The sequence below is a fragment of the Chanodichthys erythropterus genome, chromosome 16 (genome assembly GCF_024489055.1).
Source record: "Chanodichthys erythropterus isolate Z2021 chromosome 16, ASM2448905v1, whole genome shotgun sequence".
NCBI lineage: Eukaryota > Metazoa > Chordata > Actinopteri > Cypriniformes > Xenocyprididae > Chanodichthys > Chanodichthys erythropterus.
Genome location: NC_090236.1, coordinates 41,012,385 through 41,031,956, shown reverse-complemented (window position 1 = coordinate 41,031,956; position 19,572 = coordinate 41,012,385). Strand labels below are relative to the sequence as shown.

At 34.5% G+C, this 19,572-nt stretch overlaps 1 protein-coding gene across 2 annotated transcripts in view; it reads left to right on the top strand.

Moving 5' to 3' along the window:
- The first annotated feature begins 493 nt into the window (after positions 1–493).
- uggt1 (UDP-glucose glycoprotein glucosyltransferase 1) overlaps positions 494–19,572 on the top strand; it is a 40,498-nt gene continuing 21,419 nt past the window's right edge. For both annotated transcript variants that reach the window (XM_067362655.1, XM_067362654.1), the window contains exons 1-20: positions 494–554; positions 1,346–1,484; positions 1,561–1,640; positions 4,489–4,619; positions 4,703–4,815; positions 6,528–6,702; positions 6,782–6,878; positions 6,954–7,035; positions 7,332–7,432; positions 7,961–8,060; positions 10,583–10,643; positions 11,292–11,383; positions 13,194–13,344; positions 13,417–13,536; positions 13,653–13,738; positions 13,972–14,107; positions 14,291–14,422; positions 14,633–14,797; positions 17,026–17,146; positions 17,630–17,728. In XM_067362655.1, coding sequence (XP_067218756.1) covers positions 518–554; positions 1,346–1,484; positions 1,561–1,640; positions 4,489–4,619; positions 4,703–4,815; positions 6,528–6,702; positions 6,782–6,878; positions 6,954–7,035; positions 7,332–7,432; positions 7,961–8,060; positions 10,583–10,643; positions 11,292–11,383; positions 13,194–13,344; positions 13,417–13,536; positions 13,653–13,738; positions 13,972–14,107; positions 14,291–14,422; positions 14,633–14,797; positions 17,026–17,146; positions 17,630–17,728 — 2,218 coding nt within the window. In that variant the 5' untranslated portion in view covers positions 494–517. The remainder of the gene's footprint in view (positions 555–1,345; positions 1,485–1,560; positions 1,641–4,488; positions 4,620–4,702; positions 4,816–6,527; positions 6,703–6,781; positions 6,879–6,953; positions 7,036–7,331; positions 7,433–7,960; positions 8,061–10,582; positions 10,644–11,291; positions 11,384–13,193; positions 13,345–13,416; positions 13,537–13,652; positions 13,739–13,971; positions 14,108–14,290; positions 14,423–14,632; positions 14,798–17,025; positions 17,147–17,629; positions 17,729–19,572) is intronic.

Genomic DNA, 19,572 nt, shown 5'->3' with positions numbered 1-19,572 from the left:
GCTTGAAATTTCATGGTAGCCTGTCTACCCAACCATATGGATTAGCCTATAGATATATTAAAATATTTGTGTCAGTGGAATACAGTAGCTGTTTAAAAACTAATAAAAAATAAAAATAGGCATCACACACAAACAGTAGGGCGATGGAAAGCAAAACAACGCTTTATTTCGTAATAAGCTTAACGAATTAGCGCCACAAATCCAGTTTCCATTTTTTCCCTCGTTAAAACAGAGTTAAAGCCTCCTGCGCGGTCTTCCTGAGCCAAAATGGCGGCTATGACAAATAAGCTGTCTAGCGTAAAGCCAGCGAAAAAATGCAATATGTTGCTCTCTTTAATGAAATTACTGACATATGTTAACCAATACGATATCATATTTTATTACAACAGTCGTTACTGTGATAATGAAAATATGATACGTGATTTCGCATATGCTTAAAGCTGTTTTTCTGGAAAGGCACAGAGAGCAGGTCCCACACATGAACCGTGGAGTGGACCGCTTACTACACCGTCCAAACATGGAAACTCACGAAGCGGATTCAGAAGCCGGTGCTGGTATGATTGCTCGCATTAAAACAGCATAATTATAAAAATAATTTGTTGCAATAATAGTGTGTATGAATACGCCACATCACGCATGCGCAGCTGCTCGAGCGAATGTATGCGGTTAGTCAGATATACACAGAACAGCTCAGATTCTTCATGTCAGACTCATTTCTGGATATTATTCTCGAATATTGTTTCATTTTAATCTCTAATCTGTTAAATCCATCAGCAATCGTTCGCATTATGATTATATCACAGTCAAATTTGTTTTTACTCAGTGTGTTTTAATTCGCTAATTCGACGATGTAATAGTGTAATTTATCCTCGTTCAATATGCAGTGAATGAATTTGTTATAATGCAGGAAGTTAATGAGAACCCGGAACTGCTGCTCGATGAGAGCGCTGATTGGATGACGCTGATCTTTATAAGTCCACGCTCAGCGCTCTGATTGGATGAGAGACATGCATGTCAAATGAAGTGGAATACAAAACAAACAAGAAGCTGTAAATGTATATGATGATAGTTTATGAGTCTGTTTGGTGTCAGTTTGATGTTTTTAACCCTTATAGGTTATTCTCTTTGTCCAGATGACATGAAACTTTGTACAGTGGTGAACACTTTCTAGATCTACAAATAAAAATCATTGGAGTGATATCTTGTTTTTATGTTAGTGTAGAAATAAAGTCACACTCAGGGTCTTTGGGGTCTCCAGGGGCCCGTTAATGTTCTGTAGTTTAAGTTTTACTTCTGTTTTCATGTTTAAGTACTTCAGGAAGATGTGCATGTTTGATGTCCTCAGGCTGTAGCGTGAAGATGTGGCTGTTGTGTGCGGCGCTGCTGGCTCTGGGCTCTGTCGGCTCTGTCGGAGGAGACTCCAAGGCTGTGACGACTACACTGACCACTAAATGGCCGTCGACTCCGCTCCTGCTGGAGGCCAGGTCAGCTGGAGCACAGTCATGTCTAATGTACAGCTACAGTCCACTAATGATATTAAACATGCTTTATATTTTACAGCGAGTTCCTTGCTGAAGAGAGTCAGCACAAGTTCTGGGACTTTGTAGAAGCGAATCAGAATATAGAGAATGATCACGATGGTAATGTTTCATCTCCATTACATCTTTTACTTCTTAGATGTTATGAAGCCTTTGAGATCATATATTTGATATTATATCACAGGAGTGTGTTAAAATATTGCTTTTATACAGGGTTAGTTCACCCAAAAATGAAAATTCTGACATCAATCATGTCGCTTCAGACCCTTTTGTTCATCTTTGAAACACACATTTTTAGTGAAAGTCTGTTTCTAGATATTCATTAATATATTGTGAAATAAATCTAATCAAATCAAGTGATTTAATACAAGTCTTCTGAAGAGTCACTATGATGAACATGATGGTAAACGGAAACTCAACCATTTGCTTGATATACAAAGTGTCTCATTAACTCTGCATTTATTTGATTTAAAAATACAGAAAAATCAGTAATGTTGTGAAATATCATTACAATTTAAAATAAGGGTTTTCTATTGTAATATATTTTAAAACGTAATTTATTTCTGTGATCAAAGCTGAATTTTCAGCATCATTACTCCAGTGTCACATGATCCTTCAGAAATCATTCTGATATGATGATTTATGATCAATGTTGGAATGTTTTTATAACCTGTGATACTTTTTCAGGATTCGCTGATAAATAAAAAATGAACAGTATTATTTAAAATATAAATATTTTCTAACAATGTGAACTACTGTTCAAAAGTTTGTGGTCAGTAATTTGTTTTTCTTTTTTATGAAATAAATTAATACTTTTATTCATCAAGGATGTGTTAAATTGATAAAAAATAAATAAATACTTATAATGTTAGAAAAGATTTCTGTTTTGAATAAATGCAATATTTTTAACCTTTTTTTTTTTATCAATGAATCCTGAAAAAAGTATCACAGGTTATAAAAACATTCCAACATTGATCATAAATCATCATAATCTTCAGATTTCTGAAGGATCATGTGACACTGAAGACTGGAGTAATGATGCTGAAAATTCAGCTTTGATCACAAGAATAAATTATGTTTTAAAATATATTACAATAGAAAACCTTTATTTTAAATTGTAATAATATTTCACAATATTACTGATTTTTCCGTATTTTTGATCAAATAAATGCAGCCTTGATGAGACTTCTTTCAAAAACATTAAACCCTTACAGGGTCTTTTTAGACCCCAAACGAAAAAAGTTATCTTTGTCCAAATGACATGACACTTTGTACAGTGGTTAACACTTTCTAGATCTACAAATAATAATAATAATAATAAAAAAATGGAGTGATATCTTGTTTTTATGTTGGTGTAAAAATAAAGTCACTCTCAGGGTCTTTGGGGTCTCCAGACATCAAAATGTACTTTTGTGACAAAATAATTGTTTGTTTTTAAACAAATGTAATTTTACTCTGTTTATTAATGTTTTCACTTGATATTTGTTAGGGCTGCACGATATATTGCATGAGATTGTCACGTGTATTTCGTCAGTAAAGCCGGTTCCCTGATTACCGCTAAATCGCCATCAGCTGCTTTCAAATGCAGCGGCATTTAATAGACAGAGCCGTAGATCACTGAAAGCCACGCAATATCACGTTCATTATCGAAGGCAATTCATCTGCGATATGAACGCGATATTGCGTGGCTTTTCAGTGATCTACGGCTCTGCCTATTAAATGCCGCTCCATTTGAAAGCAGATGATGGAGATTTAGCGGTAATCAGGGAACCGGCTTTACTGACGAAATACGCGTGACAATCTCATGCAATATATCGTGCAGCCCTAATATTTGTACAGTTTTTGGAGGATTTATCATATCTTTTAAATTTATATAAATAAATTTAAAAATATTTTTTAAATATGTTTTTATACAAAAACAGCTTTTTATGTAAAATTAACTTTATAAAGACCCACATTTCTAACTTTCATTCATGGGGATAACATGGGTAATTTGACATGGTTTAGTGTATTTTTTTTGTACTGAAAAAAAAAAAAATCAATTTTCAATAATGTTGATTTTGAGGATGAATTTTGTCCATTTTCTAAGCAGGTTTCATCATAATGTAAAAATATTGAAAAACTGATTTCTTTTTTTTTCTTTTTTTTTCAGTACAAAAATGCAAAACTTTGACAAAGAGTAGCTTTTATTGTCATAATTGTGATTTGATAATATTTAGACATGAATCCAGCTGAAAATACTTGTGAAAAGATGTCTTTCAGTCAGTCAAACAGCACACAGTGGAGCTCTGCTGCCATCTACTGGATAAAGTGATCAATTTTTACTTTTAAAACTGCATTTTCCAAAAGATGGGCAAAAATCTCTCACTAAACCATGTCAAATTATCCATGTGATCCCCATGAATGAAAGTTAGAAATGTGGGTCTTTATAAAGTTAATTTTACATAAAAAGCAGTTTTTGTATAAAAACCTACACAACAAAATACTTATTTATTTATATAAATTTAAAAATATGATAAATCCTTCAAAAACTGCACAAATGTGGAGTGAAAACATTAATAAACAGAGTAAAATTACATTTTATCGCCTGGGGTCTCTGGAGAGAGTGCTTCCCAAACGAAGAGCGCACAAGGGTTAAAACAGTCATGTTTTGACCAGTACTGTATAAAGTGAGTACATATATAGTGATCATGTCTCTTCAGAAGATTAAACCACTAAACCATAATCTTTTTATGAACACTTTGAAGTTTTGTCAAACGAGTGACAGAAATCTCTCAGAGGTCATTAAAAATAAATATGATGGTGAGTAATCGATGACAGAGTTTTCATTTCGGGCTGAACTCACTCTTTAATATTAATTTACGTGCAGTCAATGAAAATAGTTCCAGCACTTATTGTGTTGTTGCTCTTGAAACACATTCGGATCACAGGACTGTGGTCTATATTTCAGACACGGATCTGGCTTACTACGATCTGATCCTGAAGCGAGCCAGTGTCCTGCTGAGCCCCGTGCAGCTTAACCTGCTGAAGTTCGCCTTATCTCTGAGGACCTACTCCTCCACCGTCCACTCCTTCCAGCAGGTGAGCGGCCGTCTCCACTCGGGAGAAACCGGTCTGACTCGACGTCCTGTTATTTTCTCAACATGTTCTGTTTGTTCATGTAGATCGCATCTAATGAGCCTCCTCCGGCTGGATGTAAAGCGTTCTTCAACGTACATGGACAGACATCTTGTGACACAGAAAGACTGAAAGTCATGCTGGATAATGCCTCAGAACGGTCAGTCCAGCACATGACTGAAAAAACACTGAATTAACTTCACACAAATTCACACTTTATTTTAGGGTGACGTTTCATCTCCCGCTCACACTGAAGCACACGTGACGCTCGCTGTCGCCTCACTATATGAGGACATGAACGCATGAACTTCATCTGCAGAGTCACTTCATGAGCATTTTACTTTCATTTAAGAAAAATTATCGTTGTATCATAAACACACAGAAACTCAAAGGTCTTCACTGCAACCCGTCAAAATAAAAGTTCGGTTAAACTTGAAATAGTGACGGAAATATATTACTGTTGTACGGTACAATTAAGCTACGTCTCAATGTAATAATAATACTAACACTAATAATAATAATAATAAAGTATTATTAAAACTTTATATTTAAGGAATAATCACAATTTGTCTTCCATGTTTTTATTTTAACAGTAAAGCTCCTTGCAGCACCTTGTTTTAATTTCATATGATTAAAACATGAATTATATTAATGTTTTATTTTTTCATTTGATTGCCAAAATAATTAAAATATACAACAGAATTTCTGGAGAAAAAACAATTAATAAAATTGGTTGTTTTTATGAATTAAATTAATTACATTCTTTTTGATTATTAAAATTTAATTAAACCATTAAAATGGAATCCAGTCAACTTAAAACAGAAAACACTGAATTTGTTAAAAAATAAAACAGAATTTGAGACAAAAACTATGCAATTTTTGTTAAACTTTTAATAAATTGTTGTTAAATTGTATAAGTTTCATGATTTTTGATTGCTAAAATTTAATTCAACCATTAAAAATGAGTCCAGAAAAATTAAAATGAAAAAAAAAAAGTAATCTAGAAAAATTTAAATGGAAAAAAAAAAAAAAAAAAAAAAAAATGGAATCCAGAAAAATTTAAATGGGGAAACAAAAAACGGAAACCAGAAAAAAAAAAAAAAAAAAAAAAAAAGGAAAAAAAAAAAAAAAAAAAATAAAAAAAAAAAAAAAAAAAAAAAAAAAACGGAATCCAGAAAAATTAAAATGGGGAAAAACGGAATCCAGAAATAAATAAAAAAATAAAAACGAATCCAGAAAATTTAAAATGAGGAAAAAAAAAAAAAAAAACAGAATCCAGAAAAATTACAATGGAATCCAGAAAAATTAAAATGGAAAAAAAAAAAAAAGTAATTTAGGAAAAATAAAACGGATTTCATAGAGTCCTACTTTAAAATAAAGTGTTATCAAATGTTTTAGTCTGCTGGAGTGACTCACAAAATCAATCTTTAAATGGACAATGTCTTTGGGATGCTTGACAGTGTTGGAAGTAAATAATGCACTTTCACATTTAATTTCTTATGCTTATTTGAAAGCATTGATTTATTTAAATCCGCAAAGTGATGCCACATATTACATACATTAGATCAGAGTCAATATTTAGAACCATATTTTTTTATTTGTACAGATGCCAGCAAATTAGTGTCTAAATGTTGGACAATGTAAATCCCATCTAAAACTACATAATATTGTAATTAACACTGTATCGTGTAAGTGGTTTTCATGTCCTCATATGACAACTGTACATTCAATATTTGTACTTTTATAAATTGACAAACACACACTTCCTTTATTCAAATAAATGACACTATAGTATATATGTTTAAACTGTCCATTTGTCAGCTAACCTAAACACAACCTAAACTGTTTAATATCATTGATTTTTCTTTTTAGGCCAAAGCCACACCTGTTCAAAGGTGATCACAGATTCCCCTCTGCCAATCCCGATGCTCCGGTGGTGATCCTTTACGCTGAGATGGGCACCAGGGAATTCTCCAGTTTCCATCAGCTGATGCTGGCCAAAGCCAACAAGGGCCTGATCACTTACGTTTTACGCCACTTCCTCTCTGTAAGAATCAAAACCAGTAATCCAAATGCAATGAATGTTGAGTTTTCCTCTCAAGATAATAACTCTGTGACCCACGCAGAACCCCAGCAAGAGTAAAGTGCATCTGTCTGGATATGGAGTGGAACTGGCCATCAAAAACCAAGAGTACAAAGCCAAAGATGACACTCAGGTTCAGGGTACGACAGCAGTCTCCATAATGTGCTTTGAAAGAAGACTAGCAAACTCGTTTATCTTTCCTCCTCTTTTCACAGCTGGAGCCGATGCCAATGCCACATTAATAGGTGAAAACGATCCTGTGGATGAAGTCCAGGGCTTCCTGTTCGGCAAACTCAAGTAACTGAATGATCATTAACACAAAAACTCTCGTCTAAAGTATATTATAATAGAAAACCATTATTTTAAATTATAATAATATTTCACAATATTTCTGATTTTTCTGTATTTTTGATCAAATAAATGCAGCCTTGATGAGATTTCTTTCAAAAACATTAAAATAGTAATGTTTGCAAACTTTTGACTGGTAGTGTGTGTATATATATATATATATATATATATATATATATATATATATATATATATATATATATATATATATATATATTGATAGAACTTATTGTTTAATTTGTCAGGACCATTTATCCCGAACTCAAGGAACAGCTGAAGGAGCTCCGGAAGCATTTGGTGGAGAGCACCAATGAGATGGCTCCGCTCAAAGTGTGGCAGATGCAGGGTGGGTGCCATCTGTGATGGATGTGGGATGCAAGTGTTTGTATTAAACCATGAGCAGCCTCTCTTACTGGGAGCAGAGCCTCTCTCGCCGTTGCTTAAATGCACATTAGGCACACTCATAATAATGGCACTACATCAAGGCTCAATTATTATATTACCTGTGACTAAAGGAGCACTCGGCTAGCTCAGTTCTCATTCTGACAGTATGCAAACGTACCGTTGTCCACATTGTTAATTAGCTGTGGTTCTGCTGGCCTTGTGCGGTTGTCAAACACAACTCCCACTAGTCCAGAGCTCATTACTGCTCTATCAAGATAAACTCATCAGAGAATAGTCACATTTAGCAAAACCTCTGAGCCCACACACACACGCAATATTCCCAACAGTACTGAAAACGTGCTGTCACATCAGATTCATTATGTGTAGAATTAGAGAAATTGGGCATAGCGCATACAGGTCATGTTTAAAATGAGATCCTGAATATTTCAAGAGCAAGTTTGAGTGACATTTGCTCTTTATCCTCCTCAAGATCTCAGCTTTCAGACTGCCGCCCGTATCCTGGCAGCTCCCTCTGTGGACGCTCTCACTGTCATGAAGGACTTGAGCCAGAACTTCCCTACCAAAGCCAGGTAAATAACTCTATCCATCTATGATAAAGCAACACAAATCTTTTTTTGTTTGTTTTCTTGTTTTGAAATATCATTTCCCAGCCAGTTAAAGGGTTAGTTCACCCAAAAATGAAATTTCTGTCATTAATTACTCTCCTCCATGTCGTTCCACACCCGTAAGACCTTTGTTCATCTTCAGAACACAAATTAAGATATTTTTGATGAAATCCGAGGGTATCTGATCCACACAGCAATGATAAATGCATCTTTTGAGGTCCACGTCAATGGTCAACGTGACTGCAGTGGTTTTATCTTAATGTTATGAAGAGACGAGAATACTTTTTGTGCACCAACATAGCGACTTTATTCAACAATATCTAGTCATGGGCGATTTCAAAACACTGCTTCATGAAGCTTTATGAATCATTTGTTTCGAATCAGTGATTCGGAGTGTGTATCTACGGAAGAGGATTAGGGCCAAGCAATAATAAAAAAATAAAACCATCTGGAGATTAAAGTTGTTAAATTTTGAGAAAAAAGTTGAGATAAAATGTTGAATAAACTCGTTAAATCACGAGAAAAAACTTGTTAAATTACGAGAACAAATTCGTTAAATTATGAGAAAAATTTTAAATTTCGAAAAAAGTCGAGATAAAATGTTGAGAATAAAGTCATTAAATTACGAGAAAAAAGTTGTTAAATTACAAGAAAAAACTTCTTAAATTTCGAGAAAAAAGTCGAAATAAAATGTTGAGAATAAACTCATTAAATTTCGAGAAAAAAGTTGAGATAAAATGTTGAGAATAAAGTCATTAAATCACGAGAAAAAAATTGTTAAATTATGAGAACAAATTCGTTAAATTATGAGAAGAATGTAGATAAATTTCGAGAAAAAAGTCGAGAAAAAATGTTGAGAATAAAGTCATTAAATTACGAGAAAAAAGTCGTTAAATTACGAGAACAAATTCATTAAATTATGAGAAAAAAGTCGTTAAATTTCGAGAAAAAAGTTGAGATAAAATGTTGAGATTAAACTCGTTAAATCACGAGAAAAAACTTGTTAAATTACGAGAACAAATTCGTTAAAATTATGAGAAAAATTTTTAATTTCGTGAAAAAAGTTGAGAAAAAATGTTGAGAATAAAGTCATTAAATTATGAGAACAAACTCGTTAAATTATGAGAAAAATGTTGTTAAATTTCAAGAAAAAAGTCGAGAAAAAATGTTGAATAAAGTCATTAAATTATGAGAACAAACTCATTAAATTATGAGAAAAAAGTCATTAAATTCCGAATTTGTTTTCATAATTTAATGACTTTTTTTCTCGTAATTTAATGACTTTATTCTCATAATTTAACGACTTTATTCTCAACATTTTATCTCGACTTTTTTCTCTAAATTTAACGAGTTTTTTCTTGAAATGTAACAACTTACTTGTTAAATTACAACTACTTTAACAACTATTATTGCTTGGCCCTAATCCTCTTCCGTATGTATCTAACTGTGAATTATTGCAGTTTCAAAAGACTTATGATGTAACGAAGCCTCGTTTACTGAAATCACGTGACTTTGGTGCTCTGAACAGCTGAATCGAAACAAAATATTCGTAAAGCTTCATGAAGCAGTGTTTTGAGAAATACACGAGCAGTGCTCGATAAAATGTGCTCGATCTAAAACAAGTGATTTTTTTATTAACGCGTTCTGCGTGTTTATTGCAAATAGACGGTAAACATGAAGTGCTTTGCTGTGAAAAACCAAGTAGGGCTGCACAATTATTAATCGCGATTAATCGTTTGCAAAATAAAAGTCTGTGTTACGTAATATATGTGTGTGTTCTGTGTGTAATGTGATGTGGAATATCATTCCCAATTTTGTATATGAGATTTTATCACTTCGCACAGCGTTTTACTCTCAGTGAAGGCAGTGAGTTGGTGCTGGAAACACCGTGTCCTAACCAGGTGTGGCGTACGGTTTATATGTTACTTTAAAATGTGAAATATACTTTTCTTCATCAATTCCTCATTGTAGTTTCTCCAGTTCATACATTCAAGGCGCTCAAGTCATCAGAAAGTTTACTCCGAGCTGGAACTTTCAAAAGGAAAAGAGAGACTTAAGTTTTAATTAACACTGTAAAGAGGAAAAAATCAAGCCAACAGCAGTTATGATGAAAATAATATGCTTTATTGGACCCAGACAGCGCAGACACAGATGTTTTTTTCTTTTTGGCGAATGTATTTTTAAATGTGCCGCCCACCCTAAAATGCAATTTTGTTAAAGTGATCCTTGACATCATGGAGTATAATAAGCAGTCAGAGCAATTAACCGCAGCTCATCGACTCTGAAGACGGAGTATTTCTCAAAGCGCTCTGACCTGCGTGACGTCAGTGAAAGCGATCTCATCTAGTCACACGGCGCTGATTAAAACAGTCAGCGCAGATTATGGTAGGCGTGCGTTCAAGGTTTGATTATAATGAATCACCGTGATGAACTAATGAATCGTTTTCAGTACAGCAGCTCACATTTCTCTCTCCTCTCTCTCTCAGGTCCTTAACAAAAACGGTGGTTAATTCAGAGATCCGTAAGGAGATCGAGGAAAATCAAAAGGTGAGGGCCACCATTGTCCTTTTTCCCTCATGTTTCCTCAAAGCTGAGAAGAAACCCAGTCAAGTCAAGTGATTCTCAGTTCCCATGCATTGAAACCAATGTTTAAAATGAAATGCATCCCTCTGCTTGTTTTCTTCCCGTTCCTCTGTGTCGGAGCGTGTGTGTAAATGCTTTTGTTTTGTCACCGAAGCGGAAATGAATGAAGTAAACGCGGTTTATACGTGGTTGTTTCGGTCATTTCCTTTCTGTGATTAAAGCCGTTTCTTGCTTCTCGTAATGAGGACGTGTAACGGACCTGCTCCTCATTCCTCACTGTAATTGCATGCTGGGAAACATGACGAATAGAGGCTCTTTAAGTTCCTCTAACGAGCTCCCTCGCTCTAATGCATGTGCCTTTAGCGAATAACAAACACGAGTGCCGCGGATAAAAGCATGAGTATATAGAGTAGAGCTGGCCTGCGGCTCAGAAGAGCCTGTTTGAATTATAGATCATATTGAGCGTCTCTTTCAGCTTCTCTTCTGCTCTGTGAAGTGACACAAACATACGTTTCATCCTGGGATTAGCAGCCCGCAGGCCTTCTGAGGTTATATTAGAGATAATTATGAGTTTGTCATAACTAATGTGCCATATTCTCATTTCTCCTCTAGTATTTTAAGGGAACGTTAGGGCTCCAGCCGGGAGACTCGGCTCTGTTCATCAATGGACTCCATATTGACCTGGATGTGCAGGATATCTTCAGGTAAATACTTTTTTAAAGTTTTGTTAGTGGATATCTAACAACTGCATTTGTAAAATATTGGAAATGTTACTGAATTATATTATATTATATTTATTATATTATATTATATTATATTATATTATATTATATTATATTATATTATATTATATTATATTATATTATATTATATTATATTATATTATATTATATTATATTATATTATATTAGTTAGTGAATATCTAACAACTGCGTTTATAAAATATTGGAAATGTAACTGAATTATATTATGATAAATGCACAACAATTATTTAATTATTATATATTATTTTATTATATTATTTATTTATAATTGGCAAAAGTCTAAAAACAATAATTTTAAATGCTAATAAATGTTTAAAAAAAAAGAAAAAAATATAATATTTGATTAAGTAGTTTATTTATTTTATTTGTTAATGGATATCTAATAACTGCATTTATAAAATATTGGTTATGAATTATTGAATTATTATTATATATTATATTATATTATATTATATTATATTATATTATATTATATTATATTATATTATATTATATTATATTATATTATATTATATTATTATAAACGCACAACAGTTGTTATTTTACTATATTATTTATATACAGTATAATTGGCAAAAGTCTAAAAATTAAATTATAATAAATATTTAATTTAATTTATATTAATTTATATTAATTTAATTTAATTTAATTTAATTTAATATGTAATATTTGACTATTATGCCATATACATTACCGCTCACAAATTTGTTGTCTAAGATTTTGTTCCTATTTTAATATATTTTATTTTTAAGTAGTTTATTTCTTTTATTTATTAATGGATAGACTATCTAATTGCATTTATAAAATATTGGGGGAAAACTGAATTATTATATTATATTATAATTTATTTTATTTGTTAGTGAATATCTAATATTATATTAATTATATTATATTAGAAATGCACAACAATTATTTAATTGATATTTAATTGATAACAATTATTTAAATGATAATAAATGTATAACCAAAAAAATAAGAAAAAAATATAATATTTTACTATGTAGTTTATTTTATTTGTTAATGGATATCTAATAACAGCATTTATAATATATTGGATATGTAAGTTTTTATTATATTATATTATAATGCACAACAATTATTATATATATAAATAATATAATAAAATAATAATTGGCAAAAGTCTAAAAAATATTAATTTTAAATGATAATAAATGTTTAACAAAAATAAGAAAAATTATTTAATATTTGACTATAATGTAAAGTACACTACGGCTCCAAAGTTTCTCGCCTGTATGAATTTTTAAATGTTTTTGAACTCTTTTATGCTCACTAAGGTAGCATTTATTTGATCAAAAGTGCAATATTGTTGAGTACTATTACAATTAAAATGACTATTTCCTATTTTAATATATTTAAAATGTAATCTATTTTTTTTAAGTTATTTATTTTATTTGTTAATGTATATCTAATAACTGCATTTATAAATTATTAAAAATGTAACTGAATTATTATATTATATTATATTATATTATATTATATTATATTATATTATATTATATTATATTATATTATATTATATTATATTATATTATATTATATTATATTATATTAATGTTCAGAAGAACAGAATTTATTTCATTTGTAAATCTTGTGTAACATTATTAATGTTTTTACTCTCACGTTTGATAAATCTAATGCCTCCTTGCTGAATAAACACATTAATTTCTTTAAAAAATCCTTCACCATAAAGCGAGACGTGTTTGTTAATATTTATCATGTGTTTCTGCAGCATTTTTGATGTGTTGAGGAACGAGGCGAGGGTCATGGAGGGTCTGCGCAGTCTGCTCATCGACACTCCCTACATCCACGACATCCTCAAACTCAACGTCCAGCCCTCAGACTCGGACTACGGCGTGGACATCCGCAGCCCTGCTGTTAACGTGAGCCACGTTTTGTTTTCTGTTTTCTGAGGGAAAGAATAGAGAGTAATCCCTCTTTCTGTCTCTCTCCAGTGGATTAATAACCTGGAGACGGATGGCAGGTATGTGTCCTGGCCCTCTAACGTGCAGGAGCTACTGCGGCCCACCTTTCCTGGAGTCATCCGACAGATCCGGAAGAATTTCCATAATCTGGTGAGTGTTGCAGGTGCCGTGTAAACATTGCATTGTGCGACCATTTCCTTCGTCATTAACAATTCAATGTAAAACATTTAACCGTGTGTGTGTGTGTGTGTGTGTCGTTCTGACAGGTGATGATTCTGGATCCGACCCATGTGAACACGGCCGAGCTGATCAGCGTGGCTGAGATGTTTTACAGCAACAACATCCCACTCAGGTCAGTCTGAACATCATACAAGAACATGATTAGTGTCTCAGCTGTGAATTAACGTCAGAGCTGTGGCACAGTGGCGACGCGCTCGCTCCCACAGGAAAGCAGGTTCAAATCTGGACATTTTCAGATGTCATTCTCACCCCTCCGTTGAACTACTTTTCTGTCTCTCGATATATAATAAAGCCATAAAAGCCCTTAAATATCTGTTGTGATTCTCTGTCTCTGTCTGTCCGCAGGATTGGAGCGGTGTTTGTGGTTAATGATGCTGATGATGTTGATGGGATGCAGGATGCTGGTGTGGCTCTGCTTCGAGCTTTCAACTACATCGCTGATGACACAGACAGCCAAATGGCCTTTGATGCCATCGTATCAGTAAGTCAGCATCACCAGTGCTTCGTACAACACCGGTTTAGATTCAGAAGTAGGTGGTATTGGGGGAGCATCAGTATTTCTGCTCTGTTTTCCCAAAAGAGAAAGAGCTCCAAGTGAATTTTGAATTGCACACTCAAACCTAACAAACATGTCGATGTGTTCTGATCATCTTCTGTCTCCCAGATGTTGAACCGAGTTCCCAGCGGAGGCAAGCTGAAGGTGGAGCATGTGGTGGGTGTGTTGGAGAAGAGATATCCGTATGTCGAGATCAGCAGCATCCTGGGGCCCGACTCTGCCTACGACAACAACAGAAAAGTGAGGGATTTGTTTTTCTAGTGCGTATGCTTTAAATATTTCAGCAGCGCTCCATCTCAGATGTCATATATTCATAAGGAATATAGTGGAGGTGATCATGTTTGGTCAACTGTAGAGATGTAACTGTCAGCCAGAGGTGGTTCCTGTGCTAATCGCTCTTTCGAGCGGTAACTATAACCCTTATTGAGGTAATATCTTCTGTCTCCACAGGAGGGAAAGGCATATTATGAACAGACTGGTGTCGGCCCGCTGCCCGTGGTGTTGTATAATGGGATGCCTTTACAGCGTGAGCAGTTGGACCCCGATGAACTCGAGACCGTTGTCATGCACAAGATCCTGGAGACCACCAGCTTTTTTCAGCGCACCGTCTATCTGGTGAGAATTACATGTCTGTCACCCTCATTACTTTAAAAACAAGCACATTATATAAGTGCTCTGTTCCTAAAAAATAGCTCTCACACGTCACTCGATACTGAAATATCCGAAATACTCATTTTCCGCAGAATAGATATACGACATCGGCTGCTCTCTCTCTCATCTCTCTGACAGTGACTACGGATGAATGTTGTTTGTGTTACAGGGCTTGAATTTCGGCGTGTATTACATATAATTTTACTCATTCCCGCAGATTTTATTCTCGCCACATAAACCCTCCTCTCAGTACTGAATTTAGCTCTTTTTCCCTGCTTATTGCGCTTAAACAGTCAAATACACACAAAATAGTGCCGGTCTTGGAGAGTATTCATGTAAACACAGTCAGTTATGTTTGAAGTGAACGTAAACAGTTGAGAAAGAAAACACATGTGTAACAGTATAATGGATCTTAAAGTGAGCCCCTTAAAAAGTATGTAACTTAAAGGGATAGTTCATCCAAAAATTAAAATGATCCCATGATTTACTCATCCTCAAGCCATCCTAGGTGTATATGACTATCTTCTTTCAGACAAACACAATCAGAGTTATATTAAAAATATCCAGGCTCTTCCAAGCTTTATAATGGGAGTGAATGGGGGTCAAGATTTTGAAGCCCAAAAAAGCTTCTTTTATATATAGGTTACGTTTCCACTGTAAGTCGACTTGCATACTGATGTTTGTCGGAAACTGGTTATTATAGTTTATTAAGATATAAATATGGATATTTTTCTTACAAAAAACCATCGCTTCACTTCAGAAGGTCTTTATTAACACCCTGGAGTCGTATGAATTACTTTTATGATGGATGGATGAGCTTTTTTGGGCTTCAAAATCTCGGCCCCCATTCACTCCCATTATAAATCTTGGAAGAGTCAGAATATTTATTATAACTCTGATTGTGTTCGTCTGAAAGAAGATATGATGGCTAGGATGGCTTGAGGATGAGTAAATCATGAGATAATTTTCATTTATGGGTGAAATATCCCTTTAATCATCCTGAAGTTTTTTTTGTAAATAAACTCTCTTATTGTAGGCTTAACTCCATTCATCGTCTCAATCGTGTATTTATTGTCTTGAAAAGTGTTTATCTGTATGTAAAAGCCATGGTTAACGACCTTTGGAAGACATGCCGTTAGTTCCTGATATGTCCTCTTCTTCTGTAGAATAATTTGTGGACTAAAGGTGTACAGAGCGCCCTCCAGCTGCAAGTATCACTTGAAAACACCAGCGCTCATAGTTATGACAATGAGTATAGAATACATATAACTCCTCTGTATAGAAAATTGACAAATGCAAATCCATCAATATTTCTCCAAATGTGCATGCTTTTAAACTAAAAACCAATATTCAGACTCTTTGCATCACAGAAATACATTATATTTTAAAGAATATAATAGAATACCATTATTTTAAATTGAGCTAAGACATGATTACAGAGGGTTTTTTCACAGCCTACCTGACTGAAAGGCCTCATTAATATGCAAGTCATTTCAGGTCATTATTATGTGATTCTTTTGTCTTCTCAGGTGTAAATGGCCCATTATTCATGATGATTCATGCCTCCACACATAGTGTGTTTCTTGACAAAAAGTGTCTTACAAAAACTAAATCAATATATTGTTTTATATGAAGGAGTAGGCAGCATAATTTTTACATAATTCTTAACCAAAAGCTAGTCTACAACCTCCAATACCCAGAAGTCTTGTGAACACAGATTTAATATATATTTTTGGCCTTATTTCAGTGACTTTTAGTGAAGTTTTTTTGTTTTTTTCAATAACCACGCATAAACATTATTCCTTCAAAAATACAAACATGTACATACATGTTCCTCACATATTATTGCAGCCTAGTTTTTGTTGAATACAGTGTAAAAAGCACAAATGTCAGGGCATGTCAACTTCTCCAGGCCCCAAATCAGCCTCAGACTCCAGAGGGTTAACCCAGCAGTTGGGTTGTTTTCAGGGAGTTAAAGTGGCTGGTCGTCTCTGTAAGCTGTCAGTGGAGCTGTTGTGATTTCAGCTGCAGCCTAATAACCCTGCTGCAAATTATGAGATAATATTATAAATATCTATTTGAGTTTTTCCTCATGGTATCAATGTCAAAATTGAGGCCAGTGAAAATACTGAGGCTAATAACTTTAGAAAACCAAAAAGAGTCAGCCCTGATGCTTTCCATAATCTTTTCAGGGTGAGCTGAACAGTGACCATGATGTGGTGGACTTTATCATGAATCAGCCCAACGTGGTCCCACGGATCAATTCCCGAATCCTGAGCACCAGCAGGAATTATCTGGATCTCTCCGCCACCAGTGAGTGTTCCTAACAAAAAATGTGTTTTTCTTTTCTGTTGAATCACAAATAGCTTTTCTTTCTGTAAGCGAGCTAGTTTGAGAAATACAGCACGTATGCCCTCTCAGGAACGCATATCTGGCTCTTTGGGAATCCTGTGCTAAATGTCTTGTTTGTTCTTGAAAGCCCATTTATTTACAAACGAGAACGCGGAAATGATATTCATAAACTGCTTTGTTTTTGCAAGGAATATGAAACTGAATTTTAATAGCTTTTGAATAGTATATTTGCAGGAAGCTGAGGGAAAAAAGACTAATTTCAATCTGAACTCCAATAGATGTTCAGAAATAGCTGCATTCGAAATGACTTTGGTTGGATTCAATTATGAATATGAATGTACCTCTAACTGAGAACAAAGCACGACCTTATTTTCACTTTCTCCCCAAGTGTTTGCCATCACATGACCTCCAACAAAAACAAAAAACAAGTCTCTTCTTTTCCAGACAATCATTTTATCGACGAATATGCACGTTTCCTCTTTCTGGACACCAAAGACAAGAACGCAGCGGTGGCCAACAGCATGAACTACATGACAAAGAAAGGTGAGCGATTGCTGCTATTGATCTCCATGAGAAACGCTCCGGCCTACATAAACATGAACAATGGAGGGTTTCTCTTCATGAAATCTGTCTTTCTTGGCTCGTCCTGTCCATCGTACGTTAATTGCCTGGTGAACACTGCGGTTTTGCCTGTCTTAAAGCACTAGTTCACTTCAGAATTAAAATTTCCTGATAATTTACTCACCCCCATGTCATCCAAGATGTAATTTCAGGATTTTTCTCCATATAGTGGACTTCACTGGGGTTCAATGGGTTGAAATGTCAGTTTCAGTGCAGCTTCAAAGAGCTCTACATGATCCCAGACGAGGAATAAGAGTCTGATCTAGAGAAACCATCTGACATTTACTAAAAAAAAACATTATATACGTTTTAACCACAAACGCTCGTCTTGCACTATTCTGTGATGCGCCACGCATGACGTAATCATGTTGGAAAGGGACGTAATTATTGAAATCATGATCATTTAACATTTTAGGTATATTTTAGATCTTCTTTTATCCGGCATTGTGTATTCTCACAGAACAGGCACAGAGCCGGCTTAATTCGGCTGTGTAAAGATGCCTTCAAGTATTATTATTATTATTATTTTTCTCTGGTGTCTCCAGAATGTGTCTGTGAAGTTTCAGCTCATAATCCCCCACAGATCATTTATTATAGCTTTTCAAATTTGGGTGTGAGCAAAAACACGCCATTTTTGTGTGTGTCCCTTTAAATGCAAATGAGCTGCTGCTCCCGCCCCCTTTCCAGAAGAGGGCGGAGCTTTAACAGCTCAACAACAACAAAGCTGGAGAATCTCACGCAGCCACTTTTGCCATAATCGAGCAGTTCTAGGCCTTATTGTATATAATCTGATAGGCATCACTCATGGAGCGTACACTTAGCTTTAGACACCGAAAACTAAATATATCTCTCTGTCTTTATTTGTTTCTTCATTTCTCTTTTCTTGAATGCTGTTTTCAGGGATGTCAACCAGGGATGCTTCCGGTAATTGCATTGAGCTGTTCTAGCTGTACTCCCTTAACTGACAGCCCACTTCCCATAGATCTCATCTAAACGTAGTGCAAATGTTGTTAGAAAACACCTACATTACTGTCATTAACATAACACTCTCTGTTGCTTGAAGAAATATTCTGGGTTATTTTAAACTTGATGTCTTCGGCATGCTGTCGATTACCACAGGAAACAATTTTGACTCATGCATCTACAGGAATACACTTATAGTGTGCAAAACATCTATAAATATTTAAAGGGGACCTATAATGCCTCTTTCACAAGATGTAATATCAGTCTCTGGTGTCTCCAGAATGTGTCAGTGAAGTTTCAGCTCAAAATCCCCCACAGATCATTTATTATAGCTTGTCAAATTTGCCCCTATTTGGGTGTGAGCAAAAACACGTCGTTTTTGTGTGTGTCCCTTTAAATGCAAATGAGCTGCTGCTCCCGCCCCCTTTCCAGAAGAGGGCGGAGCTTTATCAGCTCAACAACAACAAAGCCGGAGAATCTCACGCAGCCAAAATGAGGAAAGTGTTCAGCCTTACATTGTTCAAACCGGAGTCGACACTGATGGAGAGACTCAGGAAGAAGTTCTAATGTTATCACATTCTTAAATGTTCTAGACGTTCATCATAAGTTTGTTGTTTTTGTTTCTTCAAAATATACTGAGAATGAGCCTAAATTATCGACAGCACGCCACTGATGTAAATGTCCCAGAATATTCCTTTTAAGTGCGTCTGCAAGTCTGTTTTTTGCTGTTGTTTTCTTTTAACAGTTTTCTGAAGCTTGCTATTGATTTACGCACAGCTGTGCATTTGTCATCTGTCTGAACT